The sequence below is a fragment of the Rhodotorula graminis genome (assembly GCF_001329695.1).
Source record: "Rhodotorula graminis WP1 unplaced genomic scaffold RHOBAscaffold_10, whole genome shotgun sequence".
Classification (NCBI taxonomy): domain Eukaryota; kingdom Fungi; phylum Basidiomycota; class Microbotryomycetes; order Sporidiobolales; family Sporidiobolaceae; genus Rhodotorula; species Rhodotorula graminis.
This window is the reverse complement of record NW_017264937.1, coordinates 323,626-341,083: the sequence shown is the minus strand read 5'-3', so window position 1 is coordinate 341,083 and position 17,458 is coordinate 323,626. Positions and strand designations below refer to the sequence as shown.

Below are 17,458 nucleotides of genomic sequence, written 5' to 3'. Positions count from 1 at the left end.
GTTGGGTGAAGGGAAGGCGAGGTGGCTTCGTCGTCGTCCTCGTCGTGCCGAGTCTCTCTCCCGCCCTCTCGCTCTGCTCTGCTCTCGACCGAGCACAGCAGCCAGGCTCGCCCAGCACCGATGCAGGTCCACCCGTCCCGCACGCAGCACGTCCCCGACCACGACCGCAACTCGCGCCCTCGCGCCCACGACTACCACGAAGACCGCCAGCTCCCGCCTCACCTCGCCCGACCCGACCACGACAGGGGGGACCGCAGGGCTTCTCCCGCCTACGACGACTACCCGCGCCGCGACCACCGCAACGACCGCCTCACCCCGGAACGCCAACTCGAACCCGCCCACCACCACCAGCCCTACGGCGGCTACGGGCCTCGAGCTGGAGGAGGACCAGGCTACCAGGGCGGCGGTCCAGGTGACCAGGGCAACGGCTACGGCTACGGCCCTCGAGGCGGACACGGCGCCGGCGGGCCTCCTCCGCCTCGAGGGCGCGGTGGACCTGGAGGAGGCGCAGGCGGCGACCAGTTCTTCGAGGCGTGCGTCCTCCTGCTCTCTCTCTAGACTGGACAAGCGCGCCCAACTGACACTCGACCACCAACAGCCGCCGCAAGGAGCGCGACAACTCGAGCATCACCATCTGGCCCCCTTCGCCTCGCACTCCCGAGCCGTGCGTCCTCTTCCTCCCTTCTCCCCTCTCACATGGACCCGCCCCCTGACGCTCTGACCGTCTCCCGCAGCGAGGACTCGCGCGACTCCAAGTCCAAGTCGCGCTCCAAGCACTCGTCGTCGCGCCACTCGAAGCACCACAAGTCGTCGTCGCACCGCCGCTCGAGCCGCCGCTCCCCCTCGCCCTCGTCCTCGTCCGGCTCCGAGTCGGACGACGGCGACCGCCGCCGCTCCAAATCGAGCCGGTCCAAGCACCGCTCGAGCCGCCACGGCCGCAGCGACAAGGAGCGCGAGCGCAGCAGCCGCAAGCGCTCGGCTTCGGCGGCCGCCTCGCACCGCGACGACGACGACCGCTCTGGGTCCGACTCGGATGCCGACGAGGACCGCCACCGCCGCTCCAAGCGGCGCCACTCGTCGTCGCGCGCCGAGTCGTCGGGCCCGTCGACAGCGCTCGTGCCCGCCAGCACCGGCAACGGCGACGACGACGACGAGTGGGTCGAGAAGCCGTCGACGTCGGCGCTCGGCGACGGTGCGCTCGGCTCGGACGACGAGGTTGGGCCCATGCCGCTCACCGGGCCCGGCTCGTCCAAGGCGTCGCGCTCGGCGTACGGCGGCGCGCTCCGGCCGGGCGAGGGCGCCGCCATGGCGGCGTACGCCGCCGACGGGCAGCGCATCCCGCGCCGAGGCGAGATCGGCATGGAGACGGAGCAGATTGAGAAGTACGAGCAGCCGGGTTCGTCATGAGCGGCAGCAGGCACAAGAGGATGAACGCCGTCCGTGTGCGCAAGGAGAACCAGGTGCGCCCCGACTTCTCTCCTTCTCTCTCTCTCTCTCTTGTTCCTCTCTGGCTCTCTCTCTCTCTGTCGAGCAACACCGACTGACATTAGGCCCTCGCGTCGCGTCGCAGGTCATCTCGGCCGAGGAAAAGCGCGGCATCCTCCAGCTCGCGGCCGCCGAAAAGGCCAAGCGAGAGAACGAGATCGTCGCCAGCTTCCGCGAGATGGTCGACCAGAAGCTGCAGGGCGCACCGACCCAGTCGGGCGAGGGCGAGGGTGGCGGGCGTGGGTCGGGCCGGTCGTCGAGGTGAGGAGGCGAGGGCGAGGGCAAATTCTCGAGGAGGGTGTTTGTGTGGGACGTGCGGTTCAGTGCAAGGGCAGTTGTACGACCTCCTCCCCTGTCGCTCCTCGCCGACCGAGAGCCCCACCGAGAGAGCGAGAGCGACCGACCCGTCCTTCCCCCCCTCGCTCACCGCCTCTCGAGCTCGACGACGTCTTCGACGCCCCACAGGCCCCTCACCTCGTCCACCTCGTCGACGACGCCGACGCGCGCCCAGAGGGCCGGCGGGAACCCGATGTCGGCGAGCGCGAGGGCCGGGCGCGAGCTGCCGAGGGCGAGGAGGGCCCGGCGCGGGAGGCCGAGCGCGAGGAGGTGCGAGGGGGCGAGAGGCGCGAGGGAGGGGTCGATGGGAGCGCCTGAGGTGGTTGAAGGCGACCGGCAGGAGGGAGGAGCAAGAGGGAGAAGGGTCAGTGACGAACGGCGAGAGGGCGAGGGAGAGTGGGACGCACCGCTGTCCGGGTCGACGCCGTACGGCACGTCGATGCTGAGCAGCACCGGCGCACGGTCCTTGGCCTGCTGCTGTTGCGCCCAGGCCGCCGCCGATGCCGCGAATGCCGAGCCGCCGCCGATGGACGAGAAGGCCGAGGGCGACTCGAGTCGAGGGCTCGTCAGCGCCGACGATGGGCGCTCGCCGTCAAGGGTCGAGGGCGACGTCGAGAGGGCGTCGATGATGAGGTGAGCCGACGAGGGCAGGTCTGCAGGTCCGCGAGCCGGGTCAGTGGGTCCGTGCGGCGACAGTCTGACACGATAGAGAAAGAGAGAGGGAGCGCACCTTGGACGTCGCGCACGATCCTGCCTCCCGCAGAGCTGAGCACCCTGACGGCCGTCCTCCACTCCTCGGCGCCCGAGCCCGCGCTGCCGTCCTCGACGAGCGCGACGACCCTGCACCCGCGGTTGGCCAGCGTCGTGCCGGCCCTCAGGGCGATCAAGCCCTTGATGTCGGCGCTGCAGAGGAGCGAGATGGACGGGCGAGTCGGCTTGGTCGACGAGGACGTGGGCGAGGGCGGCGGCGGAAGGAGCGAGTGGTGCAGGGAGAGGTGGGTGAGGATGTAGGTCGTCAGGGCGTGCGACGAGGCCTCGAGGCGCTGCGACGAGGTCGGGAACGACTCGATCTGCGGGACAAGTGCGAGGGAGCGTCGGTCAGGGTCGGGTCGATGGCGCACGAGGCGGGAAGAGGGAAAGAGAGCGCACCTCGGCGATCGAGAGAGCCTCCTTCCACTGCCTCGACGACACTGTCGGCACCTCGACGCCCACGCTCGTGACGAGCTTCGTCACGACGCCGTCCTGCAGCTCGCCGCCGTCGCCCTCGACCGCGAGCTCGGCCACCTGGCGCTGCACCTCGACGAGCCTCTCCTCGGCGCTCCTCTCGCCGCCCTTGTCCCCGACTCCCGCCCCCTCGGGTTCGCGCACCGCCGCCTGCTGCCGCACGCGTGCGTGCACGTCGCGGCGCTCGGCCTGCTGCGCGACGAGCTCGGACGGCGACAGGACCGACTCGGTCGGGAGGAGCTTGGCCTGCGAGGCTGGACGGGCCGACGGGTTGCGGTTGTGCGCGACGAGGCGCAGAGCCGGGTCCGTGTCGTCGTTGCTCTGCGACGAGGCCAGGTTTGAGCGTCATGGAACGCTTCGCGGGCGAGGGAAGAGAGGACGAAAGAGGGACGCACCCGGATCTGCTCAAAGACCTCGTGCTTGTTGAAGCTCGCGAGGCCGGCCCCAAAATCAAAGTCCTCGATCAGACCGCTCGACTGAGGCTGCTGCTGATGGCGCCGCTGCGTAGGAGGAGGACAGGGCGTCAGAGAGGGGGAATGAGTTGGGAGGGGCGAGCGAGGACGCACAGGCTCGTTCGAGACGCGCGACAGGTCCGACTCGTCGCCGTCCTCCGACTCGAGCGGCTCCTTGAGGCTGTGGATGCGCCGCCCGCCGCGTTGACCACGCTGGCGCTGCTTGGCCGGCCGGGGCGAGCCCGTGATCGGCGAGGGCGAAGGAGCTGGCGAGGGAATGGGCGAGTGCGTCGAGGCGTACGGCTGCTGATGCTGGTGGTAGAGTGTAGGTCGAGGTAGGAGGGTTCGGGATGTGAGAAGAGTCAGCTCGAGTGCATGAGGAAGAGGTCGGGGAGGAGGAGGGTGAGAGGGAGCGCACCTGGCGCTGCTGCGAGGGGTGGGTCGACTGGCTCGATGCCTGTCGTGGTGCTGCTGCAGGCGAGTCTGTGCGGCTGACGCTCAGGAGCTCGAGGCCTGCGACCTCTGAGCGCGAGAGGATGCGGATGCCCTCGAGGCGCTCCTGGCCGCCGACGCTGCTTCGAGCTGTTGCGGGGACAAGGTCAGGTCGGTCCAAGGGTGTGGTGTGGATAGGTGAGCGCACCTTCAGTGAGGGTGAGAGAGCCTGCGAGCGGGTCGAGGGACGAGAGGACGCCCGTGACGAAGGCCGACGTGTCGCCCTTGAGGCGGATGAGGACGGGCAGGCCGACAAAGGCGTTGGCCATGGCTGTAGAACTGTGCGGTCGTAGCTCGAGCTGGGAGCGGTGTGGCAAGAGCGAGAGGGCGCAGGATCGTCCAACCTCACCGTCGACACTCTCCTGCTCTCCTGACCCGCACAAGCTGCACTATGGGCACCGCGACTGTTCCGCTAGAGACCACTGCGACTACCTAGCGCCGCCCGATCAGCGCCAGCCGCCAGTCTCGCCTCACCGCTCCTCATCAGCTCAACCTCGACTTCGGCCTCTCTCGAGACTCGACACGGCGGCAAGGCGGCGTGCGTCCACCACCAGAACGGCGTGCGAGACTGCCTCTGTCCACCTGGTCCGTCCCCTCCCCCAGGCGCCAACGTCGAGGCGGTGCTCCTCCTCGTCCCCTCGAGCCGGGCCCTCGAGCCTGACCGACTCGGTCTACCTTGCCTCGCCTCCCCTTGCTGACCGCCTCTGTCCCGCAGGATCCGCATCGGCGCAATGGCCACGAGGGAGCCGCATTGAGCGCGTGCGTCGCCATCGAGCGCGCGAGCCCGTCACATGCATTCCGGACGCGTCGCGACTCGCAACACCGGCTCGTCAATCCTCGTCGACGTCCCGCGCACACGCGCTCCCTCCTCCCGTTCCTCTCCCTCCTCCTCCTTCATCTCCATCCACCTGCGCTCCCAGCCCCGGCGGCTCCCACTCTCGTTCCTCGACCCTCCAACCTCGCCTTCCTCCTCGCCTCCGACTTTCGCTCCTCGTTCCCGCCCCGCATCACCCATACGTCCACCTCACGCACGCCCTTGACACGATGCGCTCGACCGCCCTCCTCTCGTTCGCCCTGTCAACCCTCGCCCTGTTCGCGTCGGCCAACCCGGAGCCGTGCTCCGACCACCCGGGCGTCGTCCACGCTCCCGGCGAGTACACGGTGCCCAACGTCCTCAAGCTCACGCAGCCCAAGCCCAAGGCCAAGCCGCACAAGGCCAAGGGCAAGGCGCCGGCCCACCACGGCAAGTCGTCCAAGGCGACAAAGACCAAGACGATCGTTAAGGCGACGCGCGAGCCGTTTCACAAGACGGCGCACAAGCAGTCAACGCAGCACAAGGCGGCGGCCGTGACGACGACGAGGACGCACGCCAAGCCGGCGTGGGCCAAGAGCACCAAGGCGGCGCACAAGGTGTCGACGCCCAAGGTCAAGCACTCGACCACCAAGACGGTCGTCAAGGGCGCGAGCGAGGCCATCGGCTCGTTCGCCAACGCGTCGTACATCCCGGCCAAGGCTGCCGACGCTCTGCAGAAGGGTGCGTCCTCCGCTCGCTCCGTCGTCGTTGTCGTCGTCGTCGACTTGACTAACCTCGCCTCTCTCCCGCACAGCCCTCCAGAGCGCCATCGACAAGCAGCTCGCCAGCGCAACGACCGTCACTCGTGCGTCGCCAACTTTGTCCTGCAGTACGAGATCTCGCACTGACTCTTCCTCGCCCTGCAGTGACCGCCACGACGACCCAGCTCGCGACCGAGACCCAGAACGTCACTCGCACCTCGACCGTCGCCAACACGACCATCCTCGTTCCCGAGCCGACGACGCTCGTGCGCACCATCACGCAGAACGTGACTTCCGTCGCGACGTCGACCCTCATCACGACCTCGGACGCCGTCGCCGCGTCGCTCGACATCAAGCAGGCGCTCGACGAGGCGTTCGCGGCCGCCAATCTGAGCCAGAACAGCCTCGACGCGGCGACGACCGAGGCGCTCGAGCAGTGCTTGACGACCGTGCTCGCGTCCGGTGGCCTCCCCGACGGCTACTCGTGCCTGACGTCGTCGGGCGCAACCAGTGCCGGCCTCCAGGACACGCTCAACACGATTCTCGAGCAGGTGCGCCCCCTTCTCTCTTTCTCTCTCCTCATCGTTCGAGCCTGAGGGTACTGACTGCTGGCTCGACGACCTCACAGTTCGTCGGCATCCTCCCGAACAAGATCCTCCAGGCCGTGTTCGACTCGGTCACGCCGCTCCTGTCGACGCTCCTCCCGGCGTCCGAGTCGGCCCTCGTCGCCCAGATCCGCTCGTCGATTCAGAGCGTCATCGCGTCGCTCAGCGGCAACAGCGTCACGGCGCTCGAGCAGGTCAGCGCGTGCTACACGGACGCGGTCAAGGCCGGCGGCAACTCGTCGGCGCTCGCGTGCTACACCAAGGACGGCGGCGCGTACGACACGCTCCAGACGGCGAGCAACTCGGTCCTCGAGCAGTTCATCGGCGTCCTCCCTGCGTCGCTCACGACCGCCGTCGAGAGTGCGTCCTCCTCCCTTTCTTCTCGTCCTCCTTCCTTGGACCCGAGCCTGACTCTCTCTCTCTCTCGCAGACATCTTCACGTACAACCTCGGCAACTCGACCAAGCCGGACGAGGCCCTCGCGGCGTCCGTCTCGGCCCAGATCAGCAACGCCATCGACAGCGTCGCGTCGTCCCTCTCGGGCAACACGGTCACGCTCGCCGAGATCCTCCAGGGCTGCTCGGCCCAGCTGATCAAGAGTCCGTCGTCTCTCTCTCCCGTGGCCGTGTCGGGCCCGCCACTGACCTCTCGCTCGCCCACCTGCAGCCGGCAACGCGACCGCCGCCCAGGAGTGCGTCACCCAGTCGGCCGCTCCCGCCGTCTCGACCACGACCATCCTCTCGATCGCCCAGCAGTTCGACGGCTACCTCCCGTCGTCCTTCTTCTCGGACCTCGTCGCCTACTCGACCCCGCTCCTCGACACGTCGGCCAACGCGGCGCACAACATGACCCAGGCCGACGTCAACTCGTCGCTCGAGTCGTTCTTCAACAACTCGACGTCGTACGGCCCGGCGTACGTGACGTGCATCTCGCAGGTCGAGAAGTGCGTCCTCGGCGCCGTGCAGAAGAGCGGCACGCTCGACGCCGTCTGCGCCGGCCCGATCGACGGGTGCGACCTCGAGAAGGCCAAGGCCGAGTCGCAGCGCAGGCTCAGGCGCCGCAGCGTCGAGCGCCACTTTGGCTTTGCCGGCAAGATCCGCGACGTCACGTTCGGCAGGAGGGTCTGAGCGGCGAGGGCGGGACGGGACGGGACGAGGGGAGCTAGACGCTGGACGTCTGGGTGCGGCTTCGAGTCGTGCGAGTGTAGAGTTTGACGGTCACGAATGTATCCTGCTGTGCGTTTCCACTGTGCGAGCGACGAGGAAGGCGAGCGAGCGAGTCGATTTGCCCAAGTCAAGCGTCGCGAGGTCGAAACGACACGGGCGCCGCCGCTCCCTCGTCCTCCCTCGGCGCGCACCGCTGCTGTACCTTGCCGACGCCTGTCCAGCTCTTCTGCATCGCATCATCTATCTATCGGGCCTGCTCCCGCGCCGCCGCGAGCGGCCGCCGACGGCGCAGAGCGCGTCGCATCTTCATCAGCAACTCGCCTCGTCCGACCTCTTCCGACTGGTGGCAACGGTTCATGGGCCTGTGGGCATCGTCGTCGAGGACTATCCCAGCATCAAGGAGACTACTGGGTGAGGTGCACGCGCCGTGCGGGCTGTGGGCGACTGGTGCGTCCACCTCCACCCCGCCTCCCCGTGTTTGCCCCCCCTCTCCCTCTCCCCTCGCCCCCTCTGCTACCTCGCGACGCGGTGCAGGGGTCTTGATGGACTAACTCGGTCACCTTACAGGCGGAACGGCTGCGCAAGGCGAGCAGGGCGGTCTTCTGGGCGGCGCGAGGCTGGCTCTCGACCTCGAGGCGGCTCATGTTGTCCTTTGTACGTCCCGCACACTCTCTTTCTTCCCTGCAGGACCTTCACATAGGTCGAGACTCCTCGCTGAGCCGCGCACTGACCCTCTTGACCTCGCGCCGCAGGTTAGTCGCGCCATCGATGGCACCTCCCCCTTCTCGGCCCCGAAAGCTTCCCCTCGCGCCCTTTCTGCGGCGCGCGACGGCGCCTTTCACATCCCGAAAGCTTTCGTCGTCCCTTGCGAGTTGTCAGACCGCTCAGAGTTCTTGTTCGTCGTCGCACTCGTCCCGACGGCTCAGCGAGTCGAGCCGTCGCGGACGGGTCTTTACGAGGCCGCGCCCGCCCTCACGTGCCCCTGAGGGCAGCGGGCGCACTGTGGTGAGTCGCTCGCACGGCGCGCACCCCTGCGGAGCGCCCGTGCGCCCGGCCACCTGCTAAAAACAGGGGGAACCTGCGCACCCTCGCTCAAACGCTCGCTCTTGATCTAGCAGGGCTACGGTGTTCTGCTTGCGCGAGACCGGACGAGGACGTGTCTACGATGCAATCGAGCGCTTCTCCCGAGCCCTTTCACCTTGTAGAGCGCGAATTGTGAGCCCTCGCCCGCCTTCTCAAGTCGGACGAGGCGAGGGGAGAGTGGCTCGTCCTGCGGGCTCGTTCCCTCTCGCGGTCACTGGTCGTGTGCTTACGAGTGTGCCCTGTGCGAGACAAGACCTGACGAGGCCTGCGGGCGACGCATTCTGACTGTGCGCTCACGGCGAGGTCCAGGACGAGGAACGCGATTGCTCGCTGTACCACCTCGCTCTTTCTCGACGGTGCAAGGCGGGATCGGCCTATCGAGACGAGCACTCGACGATGGGCCCACTCGAGAGACGCAGCGCAACTTGGCGCTCGCAGCGAGACGACGCTCAAGCCTCGACCGGCTCGACCTGCTCTCGCTGGCGCTTCCCTCGGCTCGCTTCCAGCTCGAGGTCGTCTCGAAACGGAGAGCGCTCATCTCGCTGCAGTGGAAGCTACGGGTGCAAGAACTCGGAGAATCCCTCCTGCGAGGCGACCTTCTCAAACTGCCACTCTCGCTTTCTTGAGCATGCTGGCCGGGGTACGACGCCACGAGGCCGAGACGAGGTGCACGAAAGCGTCGAACAGCGATTGCAAAAGTGTGCTTCGAGCAGCGAGAGCCGTCGAAGGCCTCGTGGAAGAGCCAACGTAGCTGACGTGGCGCTGTCGCCACGGCCCGCGGAACAAGTCTGAATGAATTCAACACGACCCAAACGCCGCGAGATCTACTCAAGAATGCCCATCGCAGCTATAGGAGGGAGAAAGGGGAAAGTTAGTGATCTCGAGCAGGAAAAAAGAGAGGACTGAGGGAGCAGGGACGCACCGGCCTCGGCCGACGACACGCTTTCCCAGACGGCTGCAGGAGAGCTCGCAGTCAGTATGAAACTCAGAGGCTGATCATGTCGGAAAGAAGGGAAGAGAGGTGGCAGAGACGCACAGATGCGCCGCCGAGGGATCCACGAGTAGCGGAGCAGGCGGTCTGCGGCTCATTCGAGGGTGAGTGACAGTCTTGGCGGTGATGGTAAGAGGACGATCAGACGCACCGATGTTCTGAGGAGGGGTGACCCGGGCTGCAGCCGAGTAGGCCATCTCGCGACCGACGGGCTCGAAGACGCTCGTCGACGGCGGAGGCAGCCGGACCTTGCCGTCCTCGCCCTCGACGAGTCCCCAGCTGTACGGCAGCCGCACTGTGAACGGGAAGAGTCTGATGAGACTGCGGAACGAGGGCACGCAGGGGCAGAGAGAGAGAGAGATCCGCACCCTCGAACTCGGGCATGGGCTCACTCGAGGTGGTCGGGTGACGCGGTCGGGTGTTGCCGATCTGCGAAACAGGAAGAGATTCAGGACATCCCCGACTAGACGCTGAGAGAAAGAGAGGCCCCTGGAGGAAGCGGACGCACCGAACCGTGGCGCCCTAGATGATCGTTGAGCGCCTCGAAGCCAAACTTCAGGTCCTCGAGCTCGACACGACGTGCGACGAGGTTGCCGATCTCGTGCGAGACGACGCTGAAATTCTCCTCGAGGTCCTCGAGCTTGCCCTGGCGCACTGCAGGGTCGAACAAGGAAACGTCGGCTTCTGCCCGAGGCTCGACCGAAAGAGAGGTGCGAGCGCACCTGTTGACCCTCGCCCGACAACGGACTTGAGCGCCCGGCGAGCAGTACCGCGGTCCTTGACGAGCTTGCTGAAGCTGTCAAGGAGCTGCTCGAGCTTGTGCTCTGGGTCGACGATCTCGGCCTTCGTAACGGCCTGCATGTTGTCCTTGCTCTCGACGACGAGGACCCCGACGACGTTCCGTTGGTCGGCAGGGCTCTGCGTGGCGTACAGGGAATGTTCGTCAGTACGGGTTGAACTGATAGAGAGGGTCGAGGGAGAGCGAGTGCGCACCTGGTCACGAAGCAAGTGCTCCTGGCGCTGCATCTGGAGCCTCGCGACCGTCTTGCGCGCCACGACGAGGTACCACCGTCGAAGGATCTCCTCTTCGCACGAGAGGGGCCAAGGTACGGTCAGGTCTGCGCCGGTCGGCGGGAAAAGTGCTCGAGGAAAGCTCACCCTTGACGTCTGCGAGGAGGAAGGCGAGTCAGGGCCGCGCCGCTCGACGCGACGAGAGAGGACGGGAAGAAGCGACGCACCTTTGGCGTACATCTGCTCGAGAACGACAGCGTACGCGCGCCATTCCCTGAGCAGCGGCTCGACCGAGTACGGCGGCGGGTCCATCGGGACGGCTCGTGGAGGGCGCAGCAGAGCGCGCACGCCAGCACAACCGAGAAGCAGAAGCGGAAGCTGAGCCGAAAGCGGACCAGCGAGAGCTGCAGGCGAGAGCGCCGGCGAGCAGACGAGCGCGCCGCGGAGAGTCCGGGAGCGGACGCTCGAGCCCCTGTCCGCGTCAGACCAACGCCGCCGCCGCACCGACTGTCCGAGTGATCGCCTCGATGCCGGCTCGGGAGCCGATGCTCGCCGAAGCGCGAAGCAGAGAGAGGCGAGGTGGTCCTCCTTAAGAGGCTCGAGCGCTCGAGTGCTGGCTGAAACGACGTCTAGTGAATGCACTCCTGCTCTACCTCGGGACGACCATGACGATAAGGAAACAGCCCACGACGTACATGCGGCGGTGCGGCCCTCGCTCACGCTCCCGCCGCCGCCTTGACCTCGTCCTCGGCCCGCCGCCGCTCGCGCTCGCGCTAGTCCCACGGCAGCGCGCCCTTGAACAGCGCCGTGCCGCTCGCCGGGCAGTACTCCATCAGGCGTCTCAGCTCGGGCGCTGTGGCGGTGTGCAAGAGGGTCAGTGCGGGCTCGCTGGCGATTTTCGTCGCGAGAACGGCAAGAGAGCGAGAGCGGGACGAGGTGGGACGGGCGCCGGCGAGCGTGAGTCGCGAACCATCGACACGCCGTTGTCGAGGGAGAGAGAGGTGCAGAGGGGGGGGAGGTAGGGAGGGAAAGGGGGCGAGAAGGAGAGGGACGAGGCTCACCGGACGAGTGATAGCCATGCACGCGCCGGTACGGGTTGCGCTTCCTCCGTTTGGCGAGGAGGCCACCGTGACACCCGTACGTGTCGGCGAGGAACGGCTCGAGGCCGTACTTGCGCTGCATCGACCGCGTCGTGAGCCACTTTCTCGACGCTCGAGGGGCCAAGGGGGAAATAGAGAAATTGGCGGCGCACCTCGCCCGCATAGTCGCCCGCCGTGTCGCCCTCGTTGTCGATGCCGACGTACTTCCACGCGCTGAGCGGCCACCGTACGGCGGCGCGGTGCACGTCGGTGAATCGGCGGTGCTTCATGCCGTACCCAACGACCGTGACTGCGTGCGTCGAGGGCGAGGGTCAGTTCGAGGACACGAAGGAAGGAGGGAGAGGGAGAGAGGAGCTTGAGGACGACGCACTGAAAGTCGGGTAGTGGCCGGTGAACCTGGTGAGAGAAAGAGGAGGAAGGGGAGAGGTCAGTTCGGCCCTCGAGCCGCAAGAGACCGAGAGAAAGAGGGAGACGCACTCCTTGAAGCGCGCAATCGAGAAGAGGACATTCTCCATCGAGTCGAGCGCAAAGTTCTGCGTGCAAGGAAGGCGTGTGAGCTCGACCGCGACAGCTTCCTGAAGCGTTCCTCGCCTCGTCCGACGATGCACGACGAGGCCGAGACGCAGGCCGAGAAGAGCGAGAGCGAGCTCACCTCGGTCGTGACCCGGTCAAAGTCGCCTCCCGCACTGACGATCGAGCGGCGTTCGTCGTCGCTCATGAACTGCTGGTACAGGTTGCCGAGCTTGGCGAGGCGGGCGTACGACTGGCCCTCGGTCAGGTCGGACGTTGGTCGAGTCTGGCCGCTGTGCGTGGGAGAGAGGGGGGCGAGGTAAGCTCAGGGGACGTGGACGCAAGTGAGAGAGAGAGAGCAGGCGAGGACGCACCCGGAGAAGATGAGGAGCGCTTCAGGATCTCGGACGGCAATCTCGGCTCTGCGACGTGGAAGCCGGGCAGTCAGCCCACGGTCGTCAAGACGGCGATTGACGAGGGGAACCTGACGACGCACCCTTTGACGATGTGCTTGAGGTAGGTGCGCACGGCGCCGCCTCGCTGCATCTCCTCGAGGATCCAGTCGTCGTCCTTGGTCGCCTCGCTCGCGTCACACCCTTGCCAGATGGCGTGCCCTGCGACCTGTCGAGGCGAGAGAGAGTTAGGCGGGAAGGACTGGGTGACGGTGAGGGACGAGGACGCACAAGGACAAGATGCTTGAGGTTGTGGTGCGGCGACTGGAGGGTCGTGCGGATAGACGGCGGCACGAGCTCGTTGTAGTCGCCTGGTGGTCGAAAGACCTGCGTCGCGACGAGGGACGGTCAGTTGCACGCCACGAGGAGGAGCTCTCGAGAGAGAGCGAGGACGGACGTCGTTGCCGAGCCAAACGCGGATGTTCACGAGGACAGAGACGGACGCAACGGCGGCAAGAAGGAGGACGGCGAGGTTGGTGGTGCGCGCGCGCTGGGTGAGGAGGGCGAGGGTGGACGAGCCAGGCGCCGAGTGCGTCGAGTGACTGGTGCCGAGTCCGAGCACGCTGCGAGCTGGACGGTGCTTGCGGTGGGTGTAGGCCGACACGGGCTGCGGGAGCTCTGGCTCGGACGAGGCCGTCATGGTTGGACGCGTTGGTGGTCGTTGTCGTCGCCGAGTGAAGCGAGTGCGGTGCGACGAGGACGAGGTGCCGGTGTCGCGCTTGGCCAGCAAGCGCGCGCGTGTGCGAGGTCGGTGAGCTATGTGACGAGGCTGCTGGCTAGCGTGCTGGACTGGTCGAGGCGTGTAGAGAGAGGGAGAGGGAGCGGGAGGGAAGGACGAGGAGGCGAGCCTCGATCAACCTCGCGCCGGGTCTCCGCTCTCGCACCGTCCCGCCTGCCCAGCTCTGGCCACCACCAGCACCGCCACCACAACTCGAGCCACGACCGCCGCACCCACCCGCGTCCTCGCCGTCCACCGCGAGCGAGCCCACGTCGCGCTCCTTCTCATCGTCCGCTCCCGCCGTCGGCCCTCGTCGAGCCCGCCCGCAACCTCGACCGAGCCCAGCCATGGCCCAGCAGCACCCGCTCCAGCTCGAGCGACTGCCCCCGACCCCGACCGACGAGCCAGACGAGCCCTCGTCCCTCTCCCCCCGCCCCTCGACCTCGTCCCACTCGTCGTCACGACCCGCCCACCTCGCGCCCTCTCCTCGACCGCCAGCACCAGCGTCTGCACTCGGCTCCTCGCCGGCCCCTGCCCCGATGCGCCGCACGCCGTCCCAAGGGCTCAACGCGACCGTCGGCGCAAAGGTGTGGGGGCTCGCCCTCGTCGGCTTTGACCACGCCGTCGGCCCCACCATCGAGTACACGCTCCCCGACACGCTCAAGGACGACCCAGAGCTGCAGCGCAGCCTCCCCTTCCTCGCCCTCCCCGACGGCGCCCACGCCCGCGACGAGGACTACTCGTACTTCCACCTCGTCCTCCCCTCGGTCGCGCCCCAAGAGACCATCTTTGGCATCTCGTGCAACCGCCAGATCCCGGCAGACCAGCTCCTCAACAAGGGCAAGGACGTGACGCGCTCGACCGTCCAAAAGGCCATCGTCGTCCTCGCCTCTAAGGTGCGTCCTCTTCTCCCCTCCTCGTCCTCCCTTCTCTCGACCTGGTTCTGATTCTCCCTCTGTACACAGCCCATCTTTGGCCCTCTGCGCGACAAGCTTGGCGTCGTGACGCGGTCCTTCTTCGCGCAGCGCGACTTTGACGACAAGGCGATCCTCGTCGACCTGTTCCGGAGCTTTGACCCGGCGCTCGCGCGGCGCGAGGGCCTCGACGGCGGCGGCAAGGGCAAGGGCAGAGCGGACGAGTGTGACGAGCCGGGCGAGGAGGAGGACGAGCGGGACGGCGAGCCGGGGCGAGCGGGAGACGAGGGCGATGAGGTCAACCTGGCGGGTGAGGCGCGCGAGCCGCCCTTGAGCCCGCCGCCGGAGGAGAAGCAGAGGGCGGCAGAAGAAGAGGGCGGCATGTACATGGGTGCGTCCTTGTCTCGCTCTCGGCTCGTCTCCCGTACGCCGACTGACGACCTCCTCCTCGCCCGACAGGCACGTCTCTGCGCGAGCTCGTCCATCGGTTCCGGTTCAAGACGCTCATGCTCCTCAAGCTCCTCATGCTTCAACGTCGGGTGCGTCCTCCTCTCTCTCTCTCTCTCCTCAGCCAAGCGCCCTCTGACGCCCTCTCCCTCTCCCTCGCCGACAGGTCATGTTCTTCGCCGCCAACTCGCCTGTCGAGCAGCTGTGCACGTTCCAGTACTCGCTCGTGACTTTGATACCAGGTGCGTCTCCCTTTTACGAATCCTCATTCCCCTCCCTGCCGGCGTCGGCGGACCGAGCCAACTCTCGCGCCTGCGCAGCTCTCCTCACGGCACTCGACGATGCCGCGTCGCCCGTCCTCGACCAGCGCTCGCACCGCCTCACCAAGCCGACGAGCCTCAAGACGAGCGACAAGTACAGCCTGATCCGGTACCTCGGCCTGCCGCTCAACATCTTTGGCAAGGTGCGTCGTCGCTCGGCTCCCTTGCCACTCTTCCCGCCGAGGAGGGGGTCCGGGTACGCTCGAGCGCCGCGGTACTTACACGCTGCCTCATCGGCACACTCGCACGCAGGGCTCGTTCTTCCAGCCGTACCTGCCGCTGCAGCAGATCGACCTTCTCAAGACGCGCTCGTACCTCGTCGGGACGACCAACAGCATCTTCCAGCAGCAGCGCGACTGCCACATCGACGTCATCGTCAACGTGCGTCCCCCTCTCACTCGCTCGTGCCCATCGCCCGGGCCGCCGACTGACCTCGCTCGAGAAATGTCCGGCCACAGATCGACTCGGCGTCGCTCGAGATCCTCAACCCCAAGTTGACGTCGCTCATCACGCTCACGGCCGCCGACCGCAAGTGGATGGACGAGCTCGTGACGACCGTCGACGCGTCGTGGAACGCGGCCGACCCGACGCGCCCGCTCGGCCAAGGGTTCGTCGGCAGCGACGACTTTCTGCGCGCCAAGTTCGAGGAGTACGTGTGCTCGCTGTTGGCCTGTGTCAAGTTTGGCGAGTTCTTGGGCCGCGACAGGGGCGAGAGGGCCGAGATGCTGCTGTCGGCACCAGGTGCGTCCTCTCGTCCTCCCTCTCTCCCTCTCCTTGCGGCTTTCCTCGACCGATGCAGCCGACTGACTCGTCGTCGTACGCAGAGCTCGAGTCGTACAACCCGGCCTCGTTCAACGAGGCGTTCATCATGGCGTTCAAGCACACGGCCGCGTACGAGCTGTGGGACTGCACGACCGACGAGGTCATCTTTGACCTGGTCGAGCCCAAGTGCGTCTCCCTTCTCTCTCCTCTCTCCTTCATCTCTCTCTAGGTCGTCCCTCCTGACGCACACCTCGTCCGCAGGCACCCGATGGAGGGCAAGACGAACCCGATCGAGGACGTCGGGATCCGGCTCGTGCACGGCCTGCACGACTTTAGCGCCGACCACATCCCGGCGCTCGGCCCCCAGCTCGCCCCTCTGCCGCAGAAGGCGCGCGAGCGGCTCAGCAAAGGGTGGACCCAGGGCCGCGACGGCGTGTGGGGCGCGGTCGAGGCCTTCAGGGAGGACTGGGGCAAGCGGCAGCTGGCGGCAGCGCAGGCGCAGGCGGCGCAGGCGGCGGGAGAGAGCGACAAGTACGACAAGGACGTCATGTCGTCGCCGGCGCTCGATGTGCCCCAGTCGCCGGCGCAGCTCGGCGGGTCGTTCCTCGCCGGCGTCGATGTCGCGCGCTCGGGCGCGCAGCAGCTCGCGGCGGGCCTCGGCGGATTTCTCGGCGGCGCGGCGCGCAAGTCGAGCTTCTTTGGCGGCAGCAGCGGCGCGTCGGGCGCGGGCTCGGCGCCGCATTCGGCCACGGCGAGCGAGGTCGACCCTTCGTCGCCGCCGCCGAGCGCGACGCTCTCGGTCCCGTTCCAGCAGCAGCAACAGCAGCAGCAGCAGGGCACAAACGGTCGCTTCTTACGCCCTTTGTCGACCGCCGCCGCCGCCACCGTCCCGACCTCGCCGCCGCTCGGCGGCGCACCTTCCCCTTCCCCTCCCCGTGTCGGCGGCCCCTCGCCCTCAAGCTCGGCTTCGACCGCTCCCTCGACGTCGCCCTCTGCATCCGGCGCCGTTGGCGGCTTCTCGGGCTTCTTCGGCGGCCTGCGCCGCATCGCGAACCCGTCGGTCGCGAACCTGAGCGCGTCCAACACCTCGTCGTCGGTCGGCTCGACGCCCTCGACGCCCGCCGGGTTCGGCACGCCACCGCCGCTCAGCTTTCTCGGCGTCGGCGGCTGGGGCGGGCGCGTGCCTGGGCAGCAGGGCAGCGCGAGCAGCTCGGCGCTGCAGCTGCCCGGCAGCGAGTCGGGGCGGGCGAGTGCGCAGGGGCAGCGCACGGCGAGGGAGGTGGCGGGTGACCTCGGGGCGGACCACAGCGAGAACGCCGAGGACGACGAGGGCAGGTTTGCGCGGCGTGTCGTGCGCGGCGTCGAGCGGGTACGGCTCGAGGACGACGACGAGGTCGGCTCGGTGGCCGAGCGCGACGCGGCGAGGGAGGAGGCGCGTCGTCGGCTCGAGGGCGTGTGAGCGGGTGCTTCTACGGTCGAGCCGTGGCGGAGTGGCGGGAGCCTGTTGTCGCATTGCATTTCGACGGCCGACGAGCCGGCAGTTTTCCTCGACCTCGGCACGCCTCTTCTACAGCTCTGTTATGTTCCTCTCAGTGAACCGAGAGACACGACGCTGCTCGCGCTGCAGAAAGCGACGCCGTCCATCTCAGCGAAGCGAAATCGGATCTCATCTGCTCCCCGAACTTGCGCCGGCCTCCCTGCCACAACAAGCCCGAGCTGCACCGCGAGACTTGCCCAGCTGCACTTTACGCCCGTGTCTGCTGCTCCACAACCGCCGTACGCCCTCGCCCGGCGTCCACACGCCTCTCTCCTGTGCCTCGTCCACCCCTTCCTCGCG

General features: G+C 67.5%; 5 protein-coding genes across 5 annotated transcripts; 2 read left to right on the top strand and 3 right to left on the bottom strand.

Moving 5' to 3' along the window:
• Nucleotides 1–90: 90 nt before the first annotated feature.
• On the top strand, nt 91–1,750 carry RHOBADRAFT_54791 (uncharacterized protein; the record flags this gene model as incomplete). The annotated part of the gene is made up of 4 exons (XM_018417501.1): nt 91–533; nt 599–664; nt 735–1,396; nt 1,551–1,750. The coding sequence occupies exons 1-4, from the start codon at nt 121–123 to the stop codon at nt 1,748–1,750; spliced, it is 1,341 nt and encodes a 446-aa protein (XP_018269636.1). The 5' UTR covers nt 91–120.
• A 158-nt stretch (nt 1,751–1,908) lies between these two features.
• On the bottom strand, nt 1,909–4,258 carry RHOBADRAFT_45547 (uncharacterized protein; the record flags this gene model as incomplete). Its single annotated transcript, XM_018414627.1, has 8 exons — nt 1,909–2,135; nt 2,229–2,474; nt 2,552–2,891; nt 2,971–3,366; nt 3,441–3,545; nt 3,612–3,809; nt 3,916–4,079; nt 4,138–4,258. The coding sequence occupies 8 exons, from the start codon at nt 4,256–4,258 to the stop codon at nt 1,909–1,911; spliced, it is 1,797 nt and encodes a 598-aa protein (XP_018269635.1).
• A 4,962-nt stretch (nt 4,259–9,220) lies between these two features.
• Nucleotides 9,221–10,710, bottom strand: RHOBADRAFT_45545 (uncharacterized protein; the record flags this gene model as incomplete). Its single annotated transcript, XM_018414626.1, has 10 exons — nt 9,221–9,243; nt 9,319–9,351; nt 9,433–9,474; nt 9,539–9,682; nt 9,756–9,816; nt 9,896–10,041; nt 10,110–10,305; nt 10,381–10,472; nt 10,546–10,554; nt 10,626–10,710. The coding sequence occupies 10 exons, from the start codon at nt 10,708–10,710 to the stop codon at nt 9,221–9,223; spliced, it is 831 nt and encodes a 276-aa protein (XP_018269634.1).
• Nucleotides 10,711–11,014: 304 nt separating this feature from the next.
• RHOBADRAFT_54789 (uncharacterized protein) lies at nt 11,015–13,100 on the bottom strand (the record flags this gene model as incomplete). Its single annotated transcript, XM_018417500.1, has 10 exons — nt 11,015–11,251; nt 11,460–11,574; nt 11,651–11,787; nt 11,869–11,894; nt 11,976–12,031; nt 12,151–12,301; nt 12,383–12,430; nt 12,505–12,629; nt 12,692–12,787; nt 12,858–13,100. 10 exons carry the CDS (start codon nt 13,098–13,100, stop codon nt 11,172–11,174), a joined length of 1,077 nt encoding a protein of 358 aa, XP_018269633.1. The 3' UTR covers nt 11,015–11,171.
• Nucleotides 13,101–13,525: 425 nt separating this feature from the next.
• RHOBADRAFT_54788 (uncharacterized protein) lies at nt 13,526–17,171 on the top strand (the record flags this gene model as incomplete). Its single annotated transcript, XM_018417499.1, has 9 exons — nt 13,526–14,074; nt 14,144–14,483; nt 14,552–14,631; nt 14,706–14,781; nt 14,860–15,002; nt 15,112–15,240; nt 15,318–15,600; nt 15,684–15,807; nt 15,883–17,171. 9 exons carry the CDS (start codon nt 13,526–13,528, stop codon nt 17,078–17,080), a joined length of 2,922 nt encoding a protein of 973 aa, XP_018269632.1. The 3' UTR covers nt 17,081–17,171.
• Nucleotides 17,172–17,458: the final 287 nt, after the last annotated feature.